At 39.0% G+C, this 17,174-nt stretch overlaps 2 protein-coding genes across 3 annotated transcripts in view; both read left to right on the top strand.

Annotated features, from left to right (window-relative positions):
* Window positions 1-609: 609 nt before the first annotated feature.
* On the top strand, window positions 610-3,569 carry rpl38 (ribosomal protein L38). The gene is made up of 5 exons (XM_059325422.1): window positions 610-672; window positions 879-905; window positions 1,497-1,557; window positions 1,998-2,120; window positions 3,501-3,569. Exons 2-5 carry the CDS (start codon window positions 903-905, stop codon window positions 3,524-3,526), a joined length of 213 nt encoding a protein of 70 aa, XP_059181405.1. The 5' UTR covers window positions 610-672; window positions 879-902; the 3' UTR covers window positions 3,527-3,569.
* A 1,354-nt stretch (window positions 3,570-4,923) lies between these two features.
* The window catches only part of ttyh2 (tweety family member 2), an 88,760-nt gene continuing 76,509 nt past the window's right edge, over window positions 4,924-17,174 (top strand). The window contains exon 1 of one of the 2 annotated variants that reach the window (XM_059324389.1): window positions 4,924-5,515. In XM_059324389.1, the coding sequence (XP_059180372.1) occupies window positions 5,387-5,515 (129 nt within the window). In that variant the 5' untranslated portion in view covers window positions 4,924-5,386. The remainder of the gene's footprint in view (window positions 5,516-17,174) is intronic. The other variant, XM_059324390.1, reaches the window with a different exon arrangement.

The following is a 17,174-nucleotide window of genomic DNA, read 5'->3' as shown; positions in this document are numbered from 1 at the left end:
TTTCTAACCAGCTAAGCACAAAAAGAATAGGCTGAGATGTAATATGTGCATTAGAAATATGGATGAGATTAACAGGACAAAAAGCAATCACAATATTCACATAAATGCACTGCACTTTTATGTCCTGCCATAGACACTCTATCTTTTAAAAGGGAAATCTTCTTCTTCATCATCAGGTTCTTGATGGGGATGATTAAATTAGACATTATATTAATCTAAATTTTATTATAACAGGTTGGTATTCCGTTGAAATATTAGCATTTTTTTAATATGAGTATTTTTACAATACCTTATCTTTTTTTTTAGAGTAGAGTAGATTAGCAAAACCAGAAGCAAAAGGTGTGAATATAAATTATAGGAAAAAGAAAAAAGTAGTAGCTTGAATAAACAATTAAAAATATAAACCTACTATCTTTGTGAAAGCCAAACACTGTTTTCCATTTACAGAGAATCATTATTTATTTATTATTATTATTATTATTATTATTACTATTATTATTATTATTATTATTATATTTAAGGCTATTATCTATACCACAATAATATTACGACTGATAACGGGTAGTGCGCTTTTTTCGCCAAACACTGGCCCTCTGTACTTGCCGTAGCGCTGTATAAAAGCTTTCCTAACCGGAAGTTCCACCCCTTTTCATCCCCTCTCTGGCAGACTGAGTGAGTTACACATTGACACATAAACAAAATTACAATTTTTATCATCATCCATCCTCTTTCACTATAATAGTCACATCCCCTGCTTTGCTAAGTTATACTTAATAGATTCAAAAGCTACGTGACGAGATAAATATTTGCTCTGTATCACCTTTATTCCCGTTGTTATAACCGATGAATTGACACCATCTTTCTCTGCTCTTCCGCAGCGCTCAGTCCGCTGACACGGCGCCATGGTAAGCACTTATTCTCATTTAAATACTCTAATACCGAAGCTGTGAATGTTGTGGGTGTACATTTCGCAACGGTAAATGTGTTTTTTGGCCATTTATTGATCGCCAGATACGTAACAAAGTGGCTAGCTTGGGCATTAGCATTAGCATGTTGCTGCTAGCTCGGGCCACCCGGCTACAGGCTCTAAGGACATGTGTACGAGTGTGTGAATTTACCTTTTGTAATTGGTTGCCAGAGGCAGTGACTCCAACACTGCCAGTTTAACTATAATAGTCTGCTATAGCTCATCATAACTCATTAAGAAATATCTTGCGTTACCCATTGGTGGCCAGCTTTGGCTATAAGTACTAACTTTGACTATAAATTGTTTTTGCAGTCAGCAAGACTATGCAAACATCTCAGGCTGATGTGCTCGAGATGCTTTTTTCAGGCTTGCAAGAGTAATGATGGACCTAGTGCTGGGTTTCGCTTTCTAACAGAAACATCAGTTCCACCGGTCCCCTAACATCACCTTGTTGTTCATGCTTGATCTGTGAATTTTGATGCTTTGTCTTAATAATAATCATTGTACCTGCCCTGTTCTTTATTTGTAGCCTCGTAAGATAGAAGAAATCAAGGATTTCCTGCTAACAGCCAGGAGGAAGGATGCCAAGTGTAAGTTATTTTTTCTTAACTGCCTCACCTGTTTGTACTGGTTGATGTAAATGAAAGATATGTCTTCACCTGAAATATAAGTTCATCTTAATGACATGGACAATTACACATGAGCCTTCTCCAAATAAAACAACCTTAAATTCATTTTATGTCATATTATCTAATGTAACTTTTGAGTGCACAGTACTCTGAAGACCAGCTGAATATAGTATCTATAGGAAAGCAAATGGGTCAAGATGTACCGAATTCAACTAAATTTCATTAATGGTTCCAAGAATCTTTCTTGGAAATAATTCAGAAGTTATGGATCTCTAAAATATATTATTTGTAAAGTATGTTTTTGATACACCTACTAACTGAAGTTTGAATTGTGCTTTCAATCCCAAGGAAATGTTTCTGTTGAGTTGAATCTGAAAAGGCTTGTTTGTCTCCCTTTTTAGCCGTAAAGATCAAGAAGAACAAGGACAATGTTAAATTCAAGGTGCGGTGCAGCAGGTACCTGTACACCCTGGTCATCACAGACAAGGAAAAGGCTGAGAAGCTCAAGCAGTCCCTGCCCCCAGGTCAGTATTATCAAGAAGTCAGCATGTGAAGCAAACACACCATGAGTGAGACATGGCAGTCTTAGTTCAACAAGTAAATCATAGTAAAGAACATTGTAATGGAAAAAGTTTCATACATTTGACCTTGAACAACATTGTCTTGGATTGTTTAGTTTTTAAGAAGTTTGCATCTTCCCTCAGTTTAAAAAGTACCATGTGGAGGTTTGAACCAATAGTCGCTTAGAGCATGTTTGTGTGAGGGGGTCTGAGACTTGTTCTACTTGCATGTGTAAATGGATGTTACAGGGGAAACTATGCAATGTGCTAATAATAAAACTCCAACTGATGTAAACAAGGCAGTTTTCAGAAAACTCATAGAAACCCATTGCAGATGTTTTAAAATTTAGCAAATCGATTCAGTGTGTTTTATTGGGCCTCAGGAACCAGTGCATCTTGGGTAGAAACAAATGGTTAAGCTGTAGTTGTTTAAAATAAAAACTAAACTTGGCTGGGTTTTGTAGGATGTTTAATGGAAAGAGTCCACAGGGAGAGTAGATATTTGGTTCTCATGGATGAAGACTAACTGCAACTTAAGGCTCAATTGCAGACAGTTCGACCAGGGTAGTTTATTTCAGTATGGGAAGTTCTGAAGATGGAGACCATTAAAACTCAGGCTAGAGCAGAGTAAATATTACTTTATTTAAAGAGAATAGGGTTATCTTTGCCAAGTATGGCAAACAAAATTCAGAGGTCTCAAAGTTGACCCCTACATCTACATATGGCTTTGAAAATATTTGTAATACATTTGTGTTTGAAGCTCATGTTTTCCCAGGTCTTGACTTTCTAGTTAAGTAGATGCTCATACATTATCAAAGTTAAAAAGAACAGTGTGTTGGAGTGCAAGCAAATTAACTTAAAAAAGTGTGCTTCCAGTAATTAAAAAAAACAAGTTCATTGTTGCATACTCCTTCACTGGACATCTGCCAAGCTGTGATGCAAACATAATTGGACTATTATGACTGCATTGATTTGGTTATATTCTGTGTGTAGTTGTGTGGATTCATTTGCTATTACGTAATTTGACAGATGAATCTTAAGCCTCCATTGCAGCCTCCTTGTTGAGACAACTCTCAAATTTTGCTGGCAGCTATTTTTTTAAATGGAGACTACATGAGTGATGTCAGTCTGGCTTATCAGATGTTCAGTTTAGGCAAAAACGGTGTTTATGGTTATTCCTTAACAAGGGATTCTCAAACGTGTGTTCATTAGTGGGTACTCATGATGCATTCCTTCAAGTAAAATGTGTAAGGGAATATTCTGGTGTGTAAAGTTGGTGACCCCGTCTTTGCTGATGTGATGTAAATGTTTACCTTCACTAATGTGTTTTCTTTGTCTTAACAGGTCTGGCTGTTAAAGAGCTGAAGTAAATCCGTGATGTACAGATAATTGTAATAAAAATTGGAAAACAGGTTTCTTTGTCTGTGGTTGTATGTGCAACATATTGTCCTGCAATGACACAAACATGATGGATCTGAAAACTGAAATGCATCATGTAGTTTGTGTCCCAAGTCATAAGGTTGGGATACATGGGGTTTTGGTATGTTTTCCACAAGATGTCAGATTTGAGCTCTAATCAGACTGAGGAGTGTAAAAAGCACTGTCCTCTTAAAATAAACCCCCAATATCACCCTATGAAAGATGTATACTTTGTTTCACTAATTGTATGTAGGTGGTTGAATACCCTTGATAGACTAGACTAATAGATCTAAAAGCTCTTTACCTTCTTGGTGTCATAACTCACATCTCACTCTGATAAATGTTGTATAAAAAGAGAAAAATATTTGCATATATGAAAAACTTTTTCAAGTCAATGCTTTGAAAGTAAAATAACATTACTCCTTGGTACAGCAGATTAATTCCAATAAGGTAGTTTTGCTGACCACTGTTAAACACTGCATTTGCAAAATGCATACAAAGGTGGATAAATCTTGTTGTACTGTGCTGCTGCTGCAAAATAAAATAATCTGCCTTAGTGCAGCATCATAAAGTCCACTAAGACATCAGTATATTAGCACCTGTTGGTATTCTTGCAGTAAACCCTGTGAAAGCAAGAATTTCAGACTGGGTGAATTGATCTGTTTCTTTGAAATCCATCACTAGTTTGATTTTACTAGTGTGCAGGTGTCCTGCAGCTGCTGGAAATAATTAAACATTTCAATATCATTTTAGTGGTTTCAAGGTTTGAAACATGCTCAGATTTTTAATAAAACATGAATTTGGGTTAAGTTAAAAACATTTTGAAACATTTAACTGTTTCATTTCCATTCATTTGTACAATATATATAGTATGTTCTGTATACAAACGTGATTTACCACAGCTGTAATATGCTGGGAAGTCTTAAATCGCTTGAATTTTACTTTGGGATAGTTCTGATAAAATAGATCTTTATTAATCCCTAAGGCGATTCTGGTTCCAGATTGCTCCAAAGCCTCCGAAACAAATACAAAAAAAAAAAATCACGATATAGAATAATAAAAGAAAAACAATGAAAAAAACTGAGGACGTGTCTGCACAGAATATTTTTTTCTGTTCTTCAAAAAAAGAAAAAGTGTAGATAAAAGTTTCTCTTTGACTCGTACGTCCCCTCAGAGGACAGCATTTACAGCCCTGCTGTATATCAAAGTTCCTTGTAATTGCTTCAGTTGGCCACTGGGTGTCAGTGCAGTAGTTAATTACAGAGGGAGTAATGAAAAAAAATAACTTTAGCAATGAAACATTAAGTTCGGATTGAAAAAAATAGTATACCTACAACTACTACAGTGACAAATGTTTATTTTTTGTAATAGTTTTATGTCAGACATGCTGGCGGACTGATATTTCCAAACTCTACAAAAGGGGCGTCTTTGCGCGCTCCCGTATCTCCTCGTGTCCTGTTATGTGCGCGATCCCGCTGGTGACTGTTGTGTGCGTTTAGAGCAGCTGTCGGTCGGACTAGAGCGGAGGGTCCACACAGACATGGGCGCAGTGAGATTATATTTTCTTTAATGTAAAAAAGAAAAGAAAAGAAAAAAGAATCTGCCGGATTCACTTTGCAGCAACACTGCTGTCCCTGCAGGACTTATTGTGCGTGTCCTCTCATGTGTTGGCTCAGAGTGTGTTTCCACAACCGGAGCATGCTTGTATCATTGTCTTTGTCTGATATGAGACGGGATTAAGATCTCCGGAGCCCGCTGTAGTGAAGGGAAGGCTAATTTAGGCTGTAGCCCAACTTTTTCTCGGGGCAGGGATGTCTTCGGCTCGGGTGGATTACATCGCGCCCTGGTGGACTTACTGGCTTCACAATTTTCCTCATATCAACCTGAGGTTTCAGCCCATTGACAACGGCTTCCAGCCCGAAGAGGAGAACTATCAGCAGGTCAGTAAACGATGGGACATGGTGCCCTATCAGGAGCCCAGTTATCAAAGACACGAGTACAGGGACACAGTATCTGTGTGTGGGATATTCAGCAGCGAGTTTTTAACGATATTGGCACATCTTCTCTATAATAACCCCTTTATGTATTATGATTAGTATATTATCATTTTCCTGGCATCATTAAAAGCTCATTACTGTTATTATAATTAACATTTCAAGTCATTTATGCTTTATGCTGCCTTCAGATTCAAGTTTCATTTTGCACTTTTGATGACCAAAGTGGCCCATAATGTCTCTAAATGCCACCCAGTCCACATAAGTGGTAGCCACCTTGATGGTGAGTCCGCCACATCAAATCCAATCCCATAGATCAGAAGACCAAGTCAGTCATACTTGGTGCAATTTCCATTATAGTGGTCTTTCTAAAAAGCAATTTCCCTTCGCAAAGATGACATTACAGCATCAAATTATGTGCTTTTTTTTGCCAAGAAATATTGCAGAAATGTTGTTTCCCAGTAGAGACAGATCATGCACATCTTGTAAATACTGGCCTGGTAACATTTTTCATTTTTTTTTTGACAAATAAGTCCAAGTGTGTGTTGGAGAGAGTGAGACCAAGAGAAGGGGGATTAGTAAGAACACTTGTGTTTGAATGTTCACAAGGATGTGCTTCACCCATGGGAGTCAAAGTGCTTCCTGTCTAACTCCAGAGGCGGTGACAGCACTGTTTCACACAGTTTTGAATGGGTTGGGATCAGCCCTCGGATGACTAATGACCTGCTTGTGAACACATGTCAAGCACTATGAATGATTTATTATTTCACTGATTAATTTTTCAGGGTTACAGCTTATCTCCTGTCAGTGCGTGTAGGTACATCGTACTGAGAGCAGATGACATTTAAGTTCGGTGCTGCAGCGTTTCAGCATGGTGGTTTCCAGGACGAGGTCAGGGGACCTTCAGGGTTCAAGGGAGGCAGAGAGGGGCCTCACACAGATGGGGATTTCATTTCAGAAATGAGGTGACATGCTGTGATTAGTCATGGGAACATGCTATACAGGTGTGTTGTCAGTCACATGTAAAAGAAACATCTAACAAAAGATAAACCTGCAGAAAAGCTGTTCAATTTAGGCTTATAAAGTCTGCAGGATGCTATGCACTGGTATTACTAAAGGTGTGCTGTATTGCTTGGTAGTATTTTGCAGTCATGCATCTTACATCGTTGGATTAGCTGAAAGACAGGACATTTTAAAATTGCTGAATAACTGACACCATAGCTTCAAACATCTATTACAAGATTATATATGGTGAAATGTAGTGTAACAGTAACACACTGATTGTAATAATGTCAGTTAGATAGCTAATGTTTGCCAACATTAGCCACATTTTAACTTGTGACAGCAGGAAAAGCACAGGTGTTACTGATAACATATTTACTTGCCTCTGTTCTATTCAAGTATCCATGACTGAGCCTGCATGTGCAACATTAGGACCCTGAACTTTAAGATGTTGAATGGATTTCAGACGTTCTTTATCGGATCATTTCTGTATTATATGCTCTTTCTCGTGTGACAATTTTTGGCCACTTGGGGGCAGAAGAAACAAGCTGTAAACAGCTGCAATATATCAAACTTTTAGGGTGATATATTTACTTTTTTATTGAATGTATATTGTAGGGCTGCACAATTAATCAAATTTTAATCGTGATCACGATTTTGGCCGCCACGATTAAATTAACCTGATTGATGGTGATATTTCCATTTTAAAATGCGGGCTCTCCTGCATATCTAATCAAGCACTTTCTACACCAGTAGTCATCCAACCACCGGAGGGCAGGGCCGTTTTTCTCCCCTAAAAAAAGCCTGGTTGCTGATTGGATAGAACGCTAAGCAGGATGTGACGTAGTACTCTACGCCACAACAACACACGCCATTTGTAAAAGCCGACGAAGCAATGTTGCCAATTTAGCGACTTTGTTGCTATATTTAGAGACTTTTCAGTCCCCCTTAGCGACTATCTTTCAAAAAAAGGCGACTGGCGACAAATCTAGCGACTTTTTCTGGTGTTATTGGAGACTTTTGGAGAAGAGTAAGAACGAGTTGAAGCGGCCCAGTCCTCCAGCAGCAGTCTCTCCCAGCTGCAGAGCCGGAGGGGATGTTAACCCCTTAGCGTCCAGTCTATGTATGTGCTGCTGCTGCAGGAGGTGTTCACTTAACATGATAAATAATCGTGATTCATAATCATGATTACAATATTGATCAAAATAATTGTGATTATCATTTTGGCCATAATCGTGCAGCATTAGTATATTGTATTTTTCTACATCACCTATATATCCTATATCGTTACAGCAATATTTACATCATTTGAATGATACTTTACGTTCTGACTCTTCCACGTTGGAGCGAAGTTGGAGCAAACCATAGCGGTGCATCTTTGTAACATGAAGGCTTTACCACATGGTTGTTTTATATGGACTTTTTATGGACTCTTTCCTGGGATTCTAACTTCTGGTTCCAAGCCCGATTCTCAACCAGTAGGCCAAGGACTGCCCCATTGAATTACCATTTATTGAATTACCAGAAAATATGGGGTTACAGGATAGGCGATTTTGGCCATATTGCCCAGCCTATACCAACTTGTAAGAACTTGTTGTCTATTTACACATCCAGCAACATGTATGCTATCCTTAGTTTTAATTCATGATTTTTTAGCAATAAGACAGATATAAGTCGACAATCACTTTACTTTTAGCTCATTTTGGGGCTCCACCTCCTACTTAGCAACCCTAATTGCAAAATGTTTCATGAGCTAGTCGCTGTTTTGTGCAGATTAGGTATTAGCTACAGAGTCTAAGCTCCCTATTTGTACAGGATTTGAGCTTTATTCCCAAATGTTTTAGTGTCTATGGTCCAATAGCATCTTGAGACACTAAAACATTGTCTTCAGCATTAGCTGTGATGCTCCCTTTTGCTTTTAAGTGCTATCTCTTCACCTACAGTGGTAGTTTGATGCATTTCTGCTCCACAAGATATCAGATGGCAGCACAAATAAATTGGATTTTTGTCGTGCTGGTATCAGGTAAGAGAGGCTAAGTGAAGGAGATATTTTTCGTCCCATGCTGCCAGTTTCCATTCTCCGCAGCACTGTGGAAGTGGAGTCGGGGCCGCGGGGTGTGGGAGGGGGTGGTGGTGAGTCTCAGCAGGAGAGCACAGCTTCCCTCTGAGAAGACCGTCAACCACAGGCGGGCACTTTTTAAGTCAGGGGTGGGAAACCCCCGTCAACCATCAACCTCTCTTATTCTCTCACTTTTGTATTTTTCTCCGCTCCTTCTATCTTTTGTCTGTTTTTTCCACAGATATAGGTCGAGCCCTTCATGCTTCCACTTTGTAGAAGCATTTTCTGCACAGCACCAAAGCTAATGACACAATTTCAAGCTGATGCAATGCTATTTAGGCCATTACATTTCCTGTCCTTTGTGGGCTGTCAAACTTAATTCTGATCACCATCTCCTTGGTCGACTGAATTAGCAGCAGTGATGATATGCGGCATATGCAAACAAGGGAGGAGAACTGGGGAAACAGGTGATATATCGCCCCTGGATGCACTTGCAGAGCTGTGAATTATATTTGAATATTTTAGGGCTGGTGGTAAAGTCGCTAATGAAGTGACACAAATCTGTATAAAAAGGTCGTATGAACACTTAAATAGGGATTTAGTTTAAGGGAATTTGCATGTTACTTTTTGTTCCGCACACTGCAAAGCTTCACGCTGTGGAGGATTTTTATCCATTTTGTTTCTGCCGTGGGATAAACAGCATTGCAACTGTGTTTAAAAGTAAAGAAATAAGTGTAACAGAACAGAAATTAATTATTATAATTGAGCATTGTAATGTTGAGTCCACTCTTTTGTAAAAGAACTGCTGAATCGATGTTTCGCTGGCTGCTGTTGTGGAAAGTATTGAGCAGTTGAGCTGTGTGCCGTTTTCAGAGGAACTGTAATTGGCTGGTTGTAGTGTGGGCAATCCTGGTGAATTCCTCTGTTGGCTCCGAGCCATCGAATGTGATGGAATGCAAGGGGTCATGATCTTTCACTGTTCTTTGTCTGCATGTGTGTGTGTGTGTGTGGTAGTAGGTTTCTCACCCTCTGTTGGACACTTGTATTGTCAGTAAAGGAATGCATGGATCACCTGACTAGAGTCCCTAGTTTCCCTAATTTCTGTCTTCTGACAATAAGCAAGCTATTCTTCTTTATCTTACAGTCACATATTTTGGAAAATCTTTCTCAGAGCTGCATCAGAATGCAGAGTTAGGGGTTCTGTATCCTGGGAAAGGACTACAATAGGTCACAATACAAGGTTAATAGTGTACTGCCTGCCCTCACCCTGCAAGCACTTGGGACAGTCTATAAGCACTTTGTTTTTACCGTACTGGTGCCTTCACTGACCTCTCCAGGACAAAGTGGCATCCTTGCACAGTTGTTAGGAGTTGGGGACTCTTAGGTGCAACACAGTTTTCTCTTGAAAGATGCAGAAAAGTCAATAATCGTAAAGTAAAGATAACAAATGACTGTATGGTAGAGTTTGCAGTTTGTGCACAAATACGTGCTGCAGCTCCAACAGAAGTTTCCCGGTCATTGAGTGTAGTGACGGAGGTTTGCTATAGAATCGACTCCAGCCCTGGAGACATGAACAAAGTGTCTCCCCTGTCGAGAAACCCAAGCAGCAGACATTAAAATCTAACAATTTGGACCGGCCTGTACATTCCTTATGGCTAAACCAACTGAATGGTGAGACTGGTCAAAAATGACAAAATAGGGCTCTGTGTTGATGTTTTATTTGCTCACCTTTTGATAATCATGATTTATAATATTTTTTTACATAACTTACAGTAGTCACGTAACTACCTCACTTCCGGCATTTACGCACATTTATTTACTTTTTAAAAAGTCTTTAAGAACGCCTAACCACAACATTTTGCCCTAACCTTGTGGTTTTGAAGCATGAATTCACCAAAACTGCAGCATTCTTTTGCAACCGCAAACTGTTCACGTTTGTCTTTCCTCCTGAGATAACCTGCTGATTTCCTCAGCGATCACTCTGTCCTCTTCCACCAGGTCTGTCTGTTGTGTTAAATGTGTTTCTCTCCCTTTGTCCCCAAGCCTGGAGGATGGTAAGTAGACAAAAACTGAAAAAGCACACCCAAAAATAAGACGGGGACCTAGTTTTTCTAACAGTGTGTGTGCCTCTATGTGTGTGTGTGTGTGTGTGTGTGTGTATGTGTGTGTGTGTACTGAGCCAGACATCATGTGTGGGTCAGCAGGTCCCAGTCCATCTGACTTCCCTTACCATTTCCTGCTTTGTGACCCAAACAAGTCTGTGCCAAATACTTTCTGTGTCCATTTTGTGTGACAGCTGGTCTTCCTACTCTGATACTTCCCAAGCAGCCAGGCCAGGGTGACAACAGTTCATTGGGTGCATTTATGGTCACTATTATTAAGTCTCTGAGTGACAGAACGCTAGAAGCAAGTATGGAAAAAATATGCATTAAAAAGTTTGTGCTTGCATTTGCTTCATGATATTGAATGATTTTGTTCTCTGAGCCGCCATGCAGCATTATTGCTATTACCAGGTCCGATTATAACCAAACAATATAGGTAATAAGTGATCAGTAATGAACTTGTGCACAACTTAGAACAGTCTTTGGTCCACTTCTGGTGCGGAATATGAAATCAGAAGGCAGTTAGCTTAGCTTAGCATGAAGATTTCCTGCAGAGACTGTTGCCCCTGGCTAAGAAACAGTCAAACCACAAATTTTCATTTTTGTATTGTGTATGAATTAAACAAATCAGATCTAATGTGAACATAGCTGTTTCCCCCTTTCCCCAAACTTTATGCTAAGCTAAGCTAATTATATCTGGGCCCCAGCTTCATAATTAACTGACACCTCTAAAAGTGGCATCAATCTTCTCATCTCAAGCCCATTTTTTCCAAAATGTCAATTTACAGTATTGTTAAAGAAAAAGTTTTCCATTTATGAGTTTTAAATCCACCATAACCCTATTTTGCACAGTTTTTAAAAAAAAATATTTAAGAGGGTAAAGTTCACTGGAGAACAATATTTGGACCACTTATTTTGTAGAATATGAAGGCAGAAGGCAGTAAGCATAGCTTAGCATGAAGACTTCCTGCAGAGACTCTTGGACTCTCTTAAAACTCTAATGCTGCGTTCGATTGCACTCGGAACTCGGAAAGATCCGACCTCCGAGTCGGAAAAGTGCAATAAAATGGCCCTTGAACTCCGGATTCCTACTCGGGAATTCGGGTAGGATCCAAGCAGCCTGAGCAGGTCGGAAATACGTGGAAAAAGTCAAAGCAAAATGCCGCCACACACCGTGAGAGGTAAACAGTCACTTTATCTTCAACATTTAGTCTGATATGTATCGTTTTAATTTAGTATTTGCATTATGAAAGTGTAGGATTACGTTGTAGTGGTATTTGCACTCCCACTCTGTTAATTAAAGAGTTTGTCTAACGTAGTAGGGACGAAAAAGCACAGTAAAAGTGTAAAAAATATTATAGTTTTTCCCATTTTTAAACTACATTAGTCTCTCTTAGGTAGCTGATGTACTTCCCCCGAATATTTTTTTAAATGCTCGAAAGACATACAAACAAACATCAATTTGCTGTGGCCGGCCATGTTTTCCGAGGTTGAGCAATGAAACGCATTTACCTCGGAAGTCTGAATTTCCAACTCAGATCTTTCCGAGTTCCAAGTGCAATCGGACGCAGCAGTCTCACACAAAAGCTCATGTAAAACGAACTAACTAATTAACATTTTTTGCTCTGTTGTGTACAAATTAAACAAACTAGATCTAATGTGATGATTATGCTAATTTAAAAAAATCTTAAGATCATCTTCCCTCTTGTTTCCAATCGTTATGCTAAGCTAAGCTAAGCTAACCATCTCATGAAAATGGTGAAATCTTTGCAAGATTGCAAGCCCTTTTCCCATATTCTTCCTACAGTATTCTTAGAGAAAAGGTCTTCTTTTTATGAGTTTCAAATCCATCCTAACCTATTTCGCCCAGATTTATATTTTAGGGGGAAACTTTTACTCATCTTATTACTTTATAAAGACCATCCTATATTGCATAGTGTTGCCACAGTATTGGATTCATGTATCTTATATTTAGGAGGTAATTTGTGGAAAGATAATATGATAGGTCTGTTTCCGTTGGTTGTTTTTGGCCTCAGTGGAACTCTATCTGGAGGTCATAGCTTGCTCACATCTTTTTATTATCTGTTGAACACAGTAGATATACACAAGTGTTGCTGAAGGAAAATGTTCTTGCTATTAAATCAGTCTTTATTGTCAAGGAGCGTCTGAATTGCAGTGTGCATTATGTCCTGAACATTAGAAGGAATGTGAAAATAACACTTTTGTATCATGTTCGTCCTTGCGCTTGTTCCAGCTTCAGGTCACTTAACTGACAGCTCTGGATCCTCAGTAATTCAGCAGATTTTAATGCAAAAATAAATCAGTTTTATTACCGTATCTGAATTAGACAACTGGATATATTTCACACTTCCTGTGTATAATTACAGATGATTAAAGAACATTTGTCTATACTCCGACAAAGACTCTTTACTTAATAGCAGCACAATTTGTCCTTGACAGAACCCCGCCACTTTCCACGTCTCACCACTGATCACTTTAATGTCCGGCTCAGACAAGTTTCTATTGAAAGCCTTTTATCTTGCTATTACCACGACCTCGGATTATATGGTATAAATGAACAGGCCACAGACTTTGCTATTCAATTACAGAAGCAAACACAGACTCTTAACACACTCGATCTTTCTGCTTCATTGGTTTTTCTTACAGAGATTCTCTGGGAACAATGTTCCACCCGAGTGCATGCAAACAGCTTCCTTCTCCTCTGGTTTTTCTCTTGTCTTTGTTTCCCCCCCTCTCTGTTGCTTTTTCTGTGTTCATCAGCATTTCCTTCACCTTCCCCTTTTTGTTCACTGATGTTAGACCTTCACATAGCGGCCTAATGGATGCACTGTTGTGTCAGAGCCGCTCATGTGCAAAAGACTGCGAGGATTTCTGTGAAGTCATGAGAATAAAATACCCCACTTTTGGGAAAAGATAATGTCCTTCAACTAAATGTTGCAGCTACTTTGATTGAACCGGAGCAACGTGTTCCTATAGTGCAGTTACTGTGTCAGTTGTTAATATTTTCTAATTCTGTGTTCTCAAATATTTGCATCAGCCCATCTTCACACAGTGCTGCTACAATTTGACTGATTGCAGCTGATTTTACAACTGAGTGCTGTTGTGTTAGCTGTGTTTAGTTTGTGTGATAGAAAAAAGGGAATTAATGCATACCAAGTGCTGAAAACCCATTATCTGCTCAGCTATCACAGGCTCTGATTGCACTGAAAAACTCCTATTACCTCCTCCTCAGGAAAAATCTTTCAAAATCTGCCATTCTTGATTTCCATGCTCTTCGTCCCACCTCAGCCTCTCTCCCCTGTTTGTGTAACTTCAGCGTTAAAACCGTGATTCAGCCTTTGTAGCTCTCATGATGTCTTTTTTTCTCTTACGTAGTCCTCGTTTGTGTCATGCATATACATAGAAAGACGCACTCACGGTGTCCCCTCTGGCTCTCCAGAAGGTCATTAACCTCAATCTGTCTCTGTAGTGCTTGAAGCCAGTGATTAGCATCACCCGATTGGCTGGATGGTATGGTCGAGGTCTGTACTAATAAAGCAGTATGCTCGTCCCTCAATGCTGATCCAACGATATTTCAACAGGAAATGACAGCGCTGCATGTCTATCCCTGGTGCCAAGGGTTTTATCATTGTTTGTTGTTCTTCTGCACTCCTTTGTGTCATGATTTTAGTTTGGTGATAAAGAAGTGAACTGGAACAAGTGGATTCACGCAGCCACATTCCCCTCCAGCAGAAACAACAATGAAAGTCTGCTCTTCTGTGCGAGCTAAGGGGGGGTTGGGTTTCCTTTGTTGTGGGGGGAGCAGCATCAGAATCACGACCTCTGACTCCCCTGAGGGGAAGGTTTGGGCTTCGGGTTCGCTGAGGGTGTCAAGGAAAAAAGGGAGATAATACGCTTCACTGCTCTCCAAAGGTGTCTCGGTGGAAGCGAGGCCCGCACAGAGAGCAGTTTACTAGAAAGAGATTCATGAAGGTGATACACAACAAGCACCTCTATGGAAGCTCATTTCCACCAGTGAAAGAGGAAAATAAGGTGAAAATGATCCTGTAAGTCATTATAATGACAACGACTTTCTCAAAAGTGTCAAAATAATGACTTAGTGCCTCAAAATAATCATTAAGTACCTCAAATAATGTCTAAGTATCTCAAAATAATGGTTTCATACCTCGAAAAAAATAACTATCTCAATGTTAGCACTTAGTATCTCAAATAATGACTGATTATCTCAAAATTATGATTTAGTTCCTCAAAATAATGATGTAGTACCCCAAAATAATCACTTTGTATTTCAAATTATGACTTAGTAGCTCAAAATAATGACGTAGAATATCAAAATAATGGCTTAGTATCTGAAAAAAATGGTTTCTTATCTGTAAATAATGACTTAGTATCTCAAATAATGACTTATTATCTCAAAATGTGATTGAGTATCCCAAATTATGACTTAGTATCTCAAAATAATTACTTCATATTACAAAATAATGACTTAGTATCTCAGAATAATGGTTTAATATCTCAAAAATCATGGTTTATTATTTCAAAATAATGATATCTCCAAATAATGACTAATATCTCAAAATGATGACTTCATTTCTCAAAATAATGACTGAATGAAATGAAAAGTGTAATAAACAGAGAGCTGCAGCTCAGCTCCTAAACATCAGAGAAACCCTGATTTTCAAGGTGAATCTGATTTATTTAGTGTTTTTTACCCAATTAAACCAGCAGGTCCATTTGTTCAGGAGAGGAGGAGAACTCTGGGGATAATTCAGCTTTCAATAAAAACCTCCTGAACACTGAAGGAATTCTAACCTGTAGAATCTGACTGAAATTACGACTTTTTTCTGTCCTTTGTTGCTATTTTGACCGAGAGACCCCGAAGCAGCAGAAATTAAACATTGCACATCTTTTGAGAAAGTTGTCGTTATTTTAAGATACTAAGTCATTATTTCAAGGAAGTTAGACTGACTCACAGGATGTTTTCTTTTCATAACGAGGCTAAGTTTCTGTGTTATTTCATTATTTTGCTGCTGGAAAGGGGCTCGCATACATTTCTCTTGCTAAAGCAAATGAGCAAACACCTCCCAAAGCTCCCGAGACCCTCAGTTTTTTATCGCAAAATGTTGAGGGTAACAAAGCAGTGCAGCGTAACAGATTTAAAGGATCCTTTAGCAACGAAGCCCCCTTCTTCTTCCCTTTTCGTCCTCCTCTCATCCATAACCCATGGGTCGCTTTGCTGGGACTTAATGGCATCCCAGCTGTGAACACGGCCAGGCCCAGCCGAGTGCACTCTGCCGGAAAGAGTCCTGGTCCCCAGGGCGTACACCCGAGTGTCACAGTGCGACAGGCAGCAGCATGGAGGAAGACAGTGAGTCGGACTGCTCCATTGATCTCTGGGGAGGGGGGCATTTCTTCACAGTGATGCCATTTCTCAAGGCGCTCTGCAGCCTACATCCAACCCTGGTGGTTTTTATTATATCAAGTGTTGGTATTACACTGTGCAGCATGTTAAGTGTATCAAAAGAGGAAATGTCAGAGGAATGATAAGATAATTAAAATGAATCTTGTTTTTAACCCTTTATCAGGCAAAGAACTATATTTGGTAACTTCAGGTAATATTTCGAGAAAAAAGTTGCAAATTTACTAGATTAAAGTGGCAAATCTGCGCGAAAAAAGTCACAGATTAACGAAAAAAAAGTGGGAAAAAAGTAACTTTTTTCTCCCAGATTCACCACTTTAAATCTCATAAATCTGCACATTTTTTTCTCGTAGATTTGCCACTTTTTTCTCGAAATATTACCTGAAGTTACCAAATATAGATCTGCAAACAAAGACCAGTGCACTCAGCTTGAGTTGCACTATGGGAATTGTAGGATTTGGTGCTTTTGCAGCTTTTCTCACACTTGACACTTAACCCTTGTGTTGTCTTAAGCTGTTTTATTGTAGGGGTTTAGTGAAAGTGGTTAATTTTAAAACCAAAATCTACTTTGCATGAAGAAACCACTTGTCATTCATCACAAACTTTGTGAATATCAAGGTTTTCCCTCTTTACAGTACAAAAAAACTGGATTCAATCAGCTGAATCCACTCGTTTTTATTACAACACATCATAATTGGTTTACCGTTTTACTATTTACTTATTGCATAGGTGTACACATTATTTTTTAGCAAGCGTGCATGCGTGGTTTTTATGGTTTTTGTTGTATGAAAGTGATTTTATAGCTGCCGGGTTAAAAAACAAACCCCTAAGACAAGATTTGTACCCTGTTGGTGTTCAGCTTTCATTGAAATAACATGAACAAAGGCAACATTTTACTTTTTCTCATGTTGCAGTCATTCTAGAAAAAGTCATCATCTTCTTTCAAGTTGAAGAAAGATCATTAAAGGGGTTTCCTTTGCTGTTATACATAGCGGCATGTCA

The sequence above is a fragment of the Centropristis striata genome, chromosome 21 (assembly GCF_030273125.1).
Source record: "Centropristis striata isolate RG_2023a ecotype Rhode Island chromosome 21, C.striata_1.0, whole genome shotgun sequence".
Taxonomy (NCBI): domain Eukaryota; kingdom Metazoa; phylum Chordata; class Actinopteri; order Perciformes; family Serranidae; genus Centropristis; species Centropristis striata.
Note: the sequence above shows the minus strand (reverse complement) of the source record. Positions and strands in the feature narration are given on the sequence as shown.

Coding starts and splice junctions, on each gene's coding strand:
- rpl38 (XM_059325422.1), top strand. Junction 1,558..1,997: donor CAGGAGGAAGGATGCCAAGT/GTAAGTTATTTT, acceptor CTCCCTTTTTAG/CCGTAAAGATCAAGAAGAAC. Junction 2,121..3,500: donor CAAGCAGTCCCTGCCCCCAG/GTCAGTATTATC, acceptor TTGTCTTAACAG/GTCTGGCTGTTAAAGAGCTG.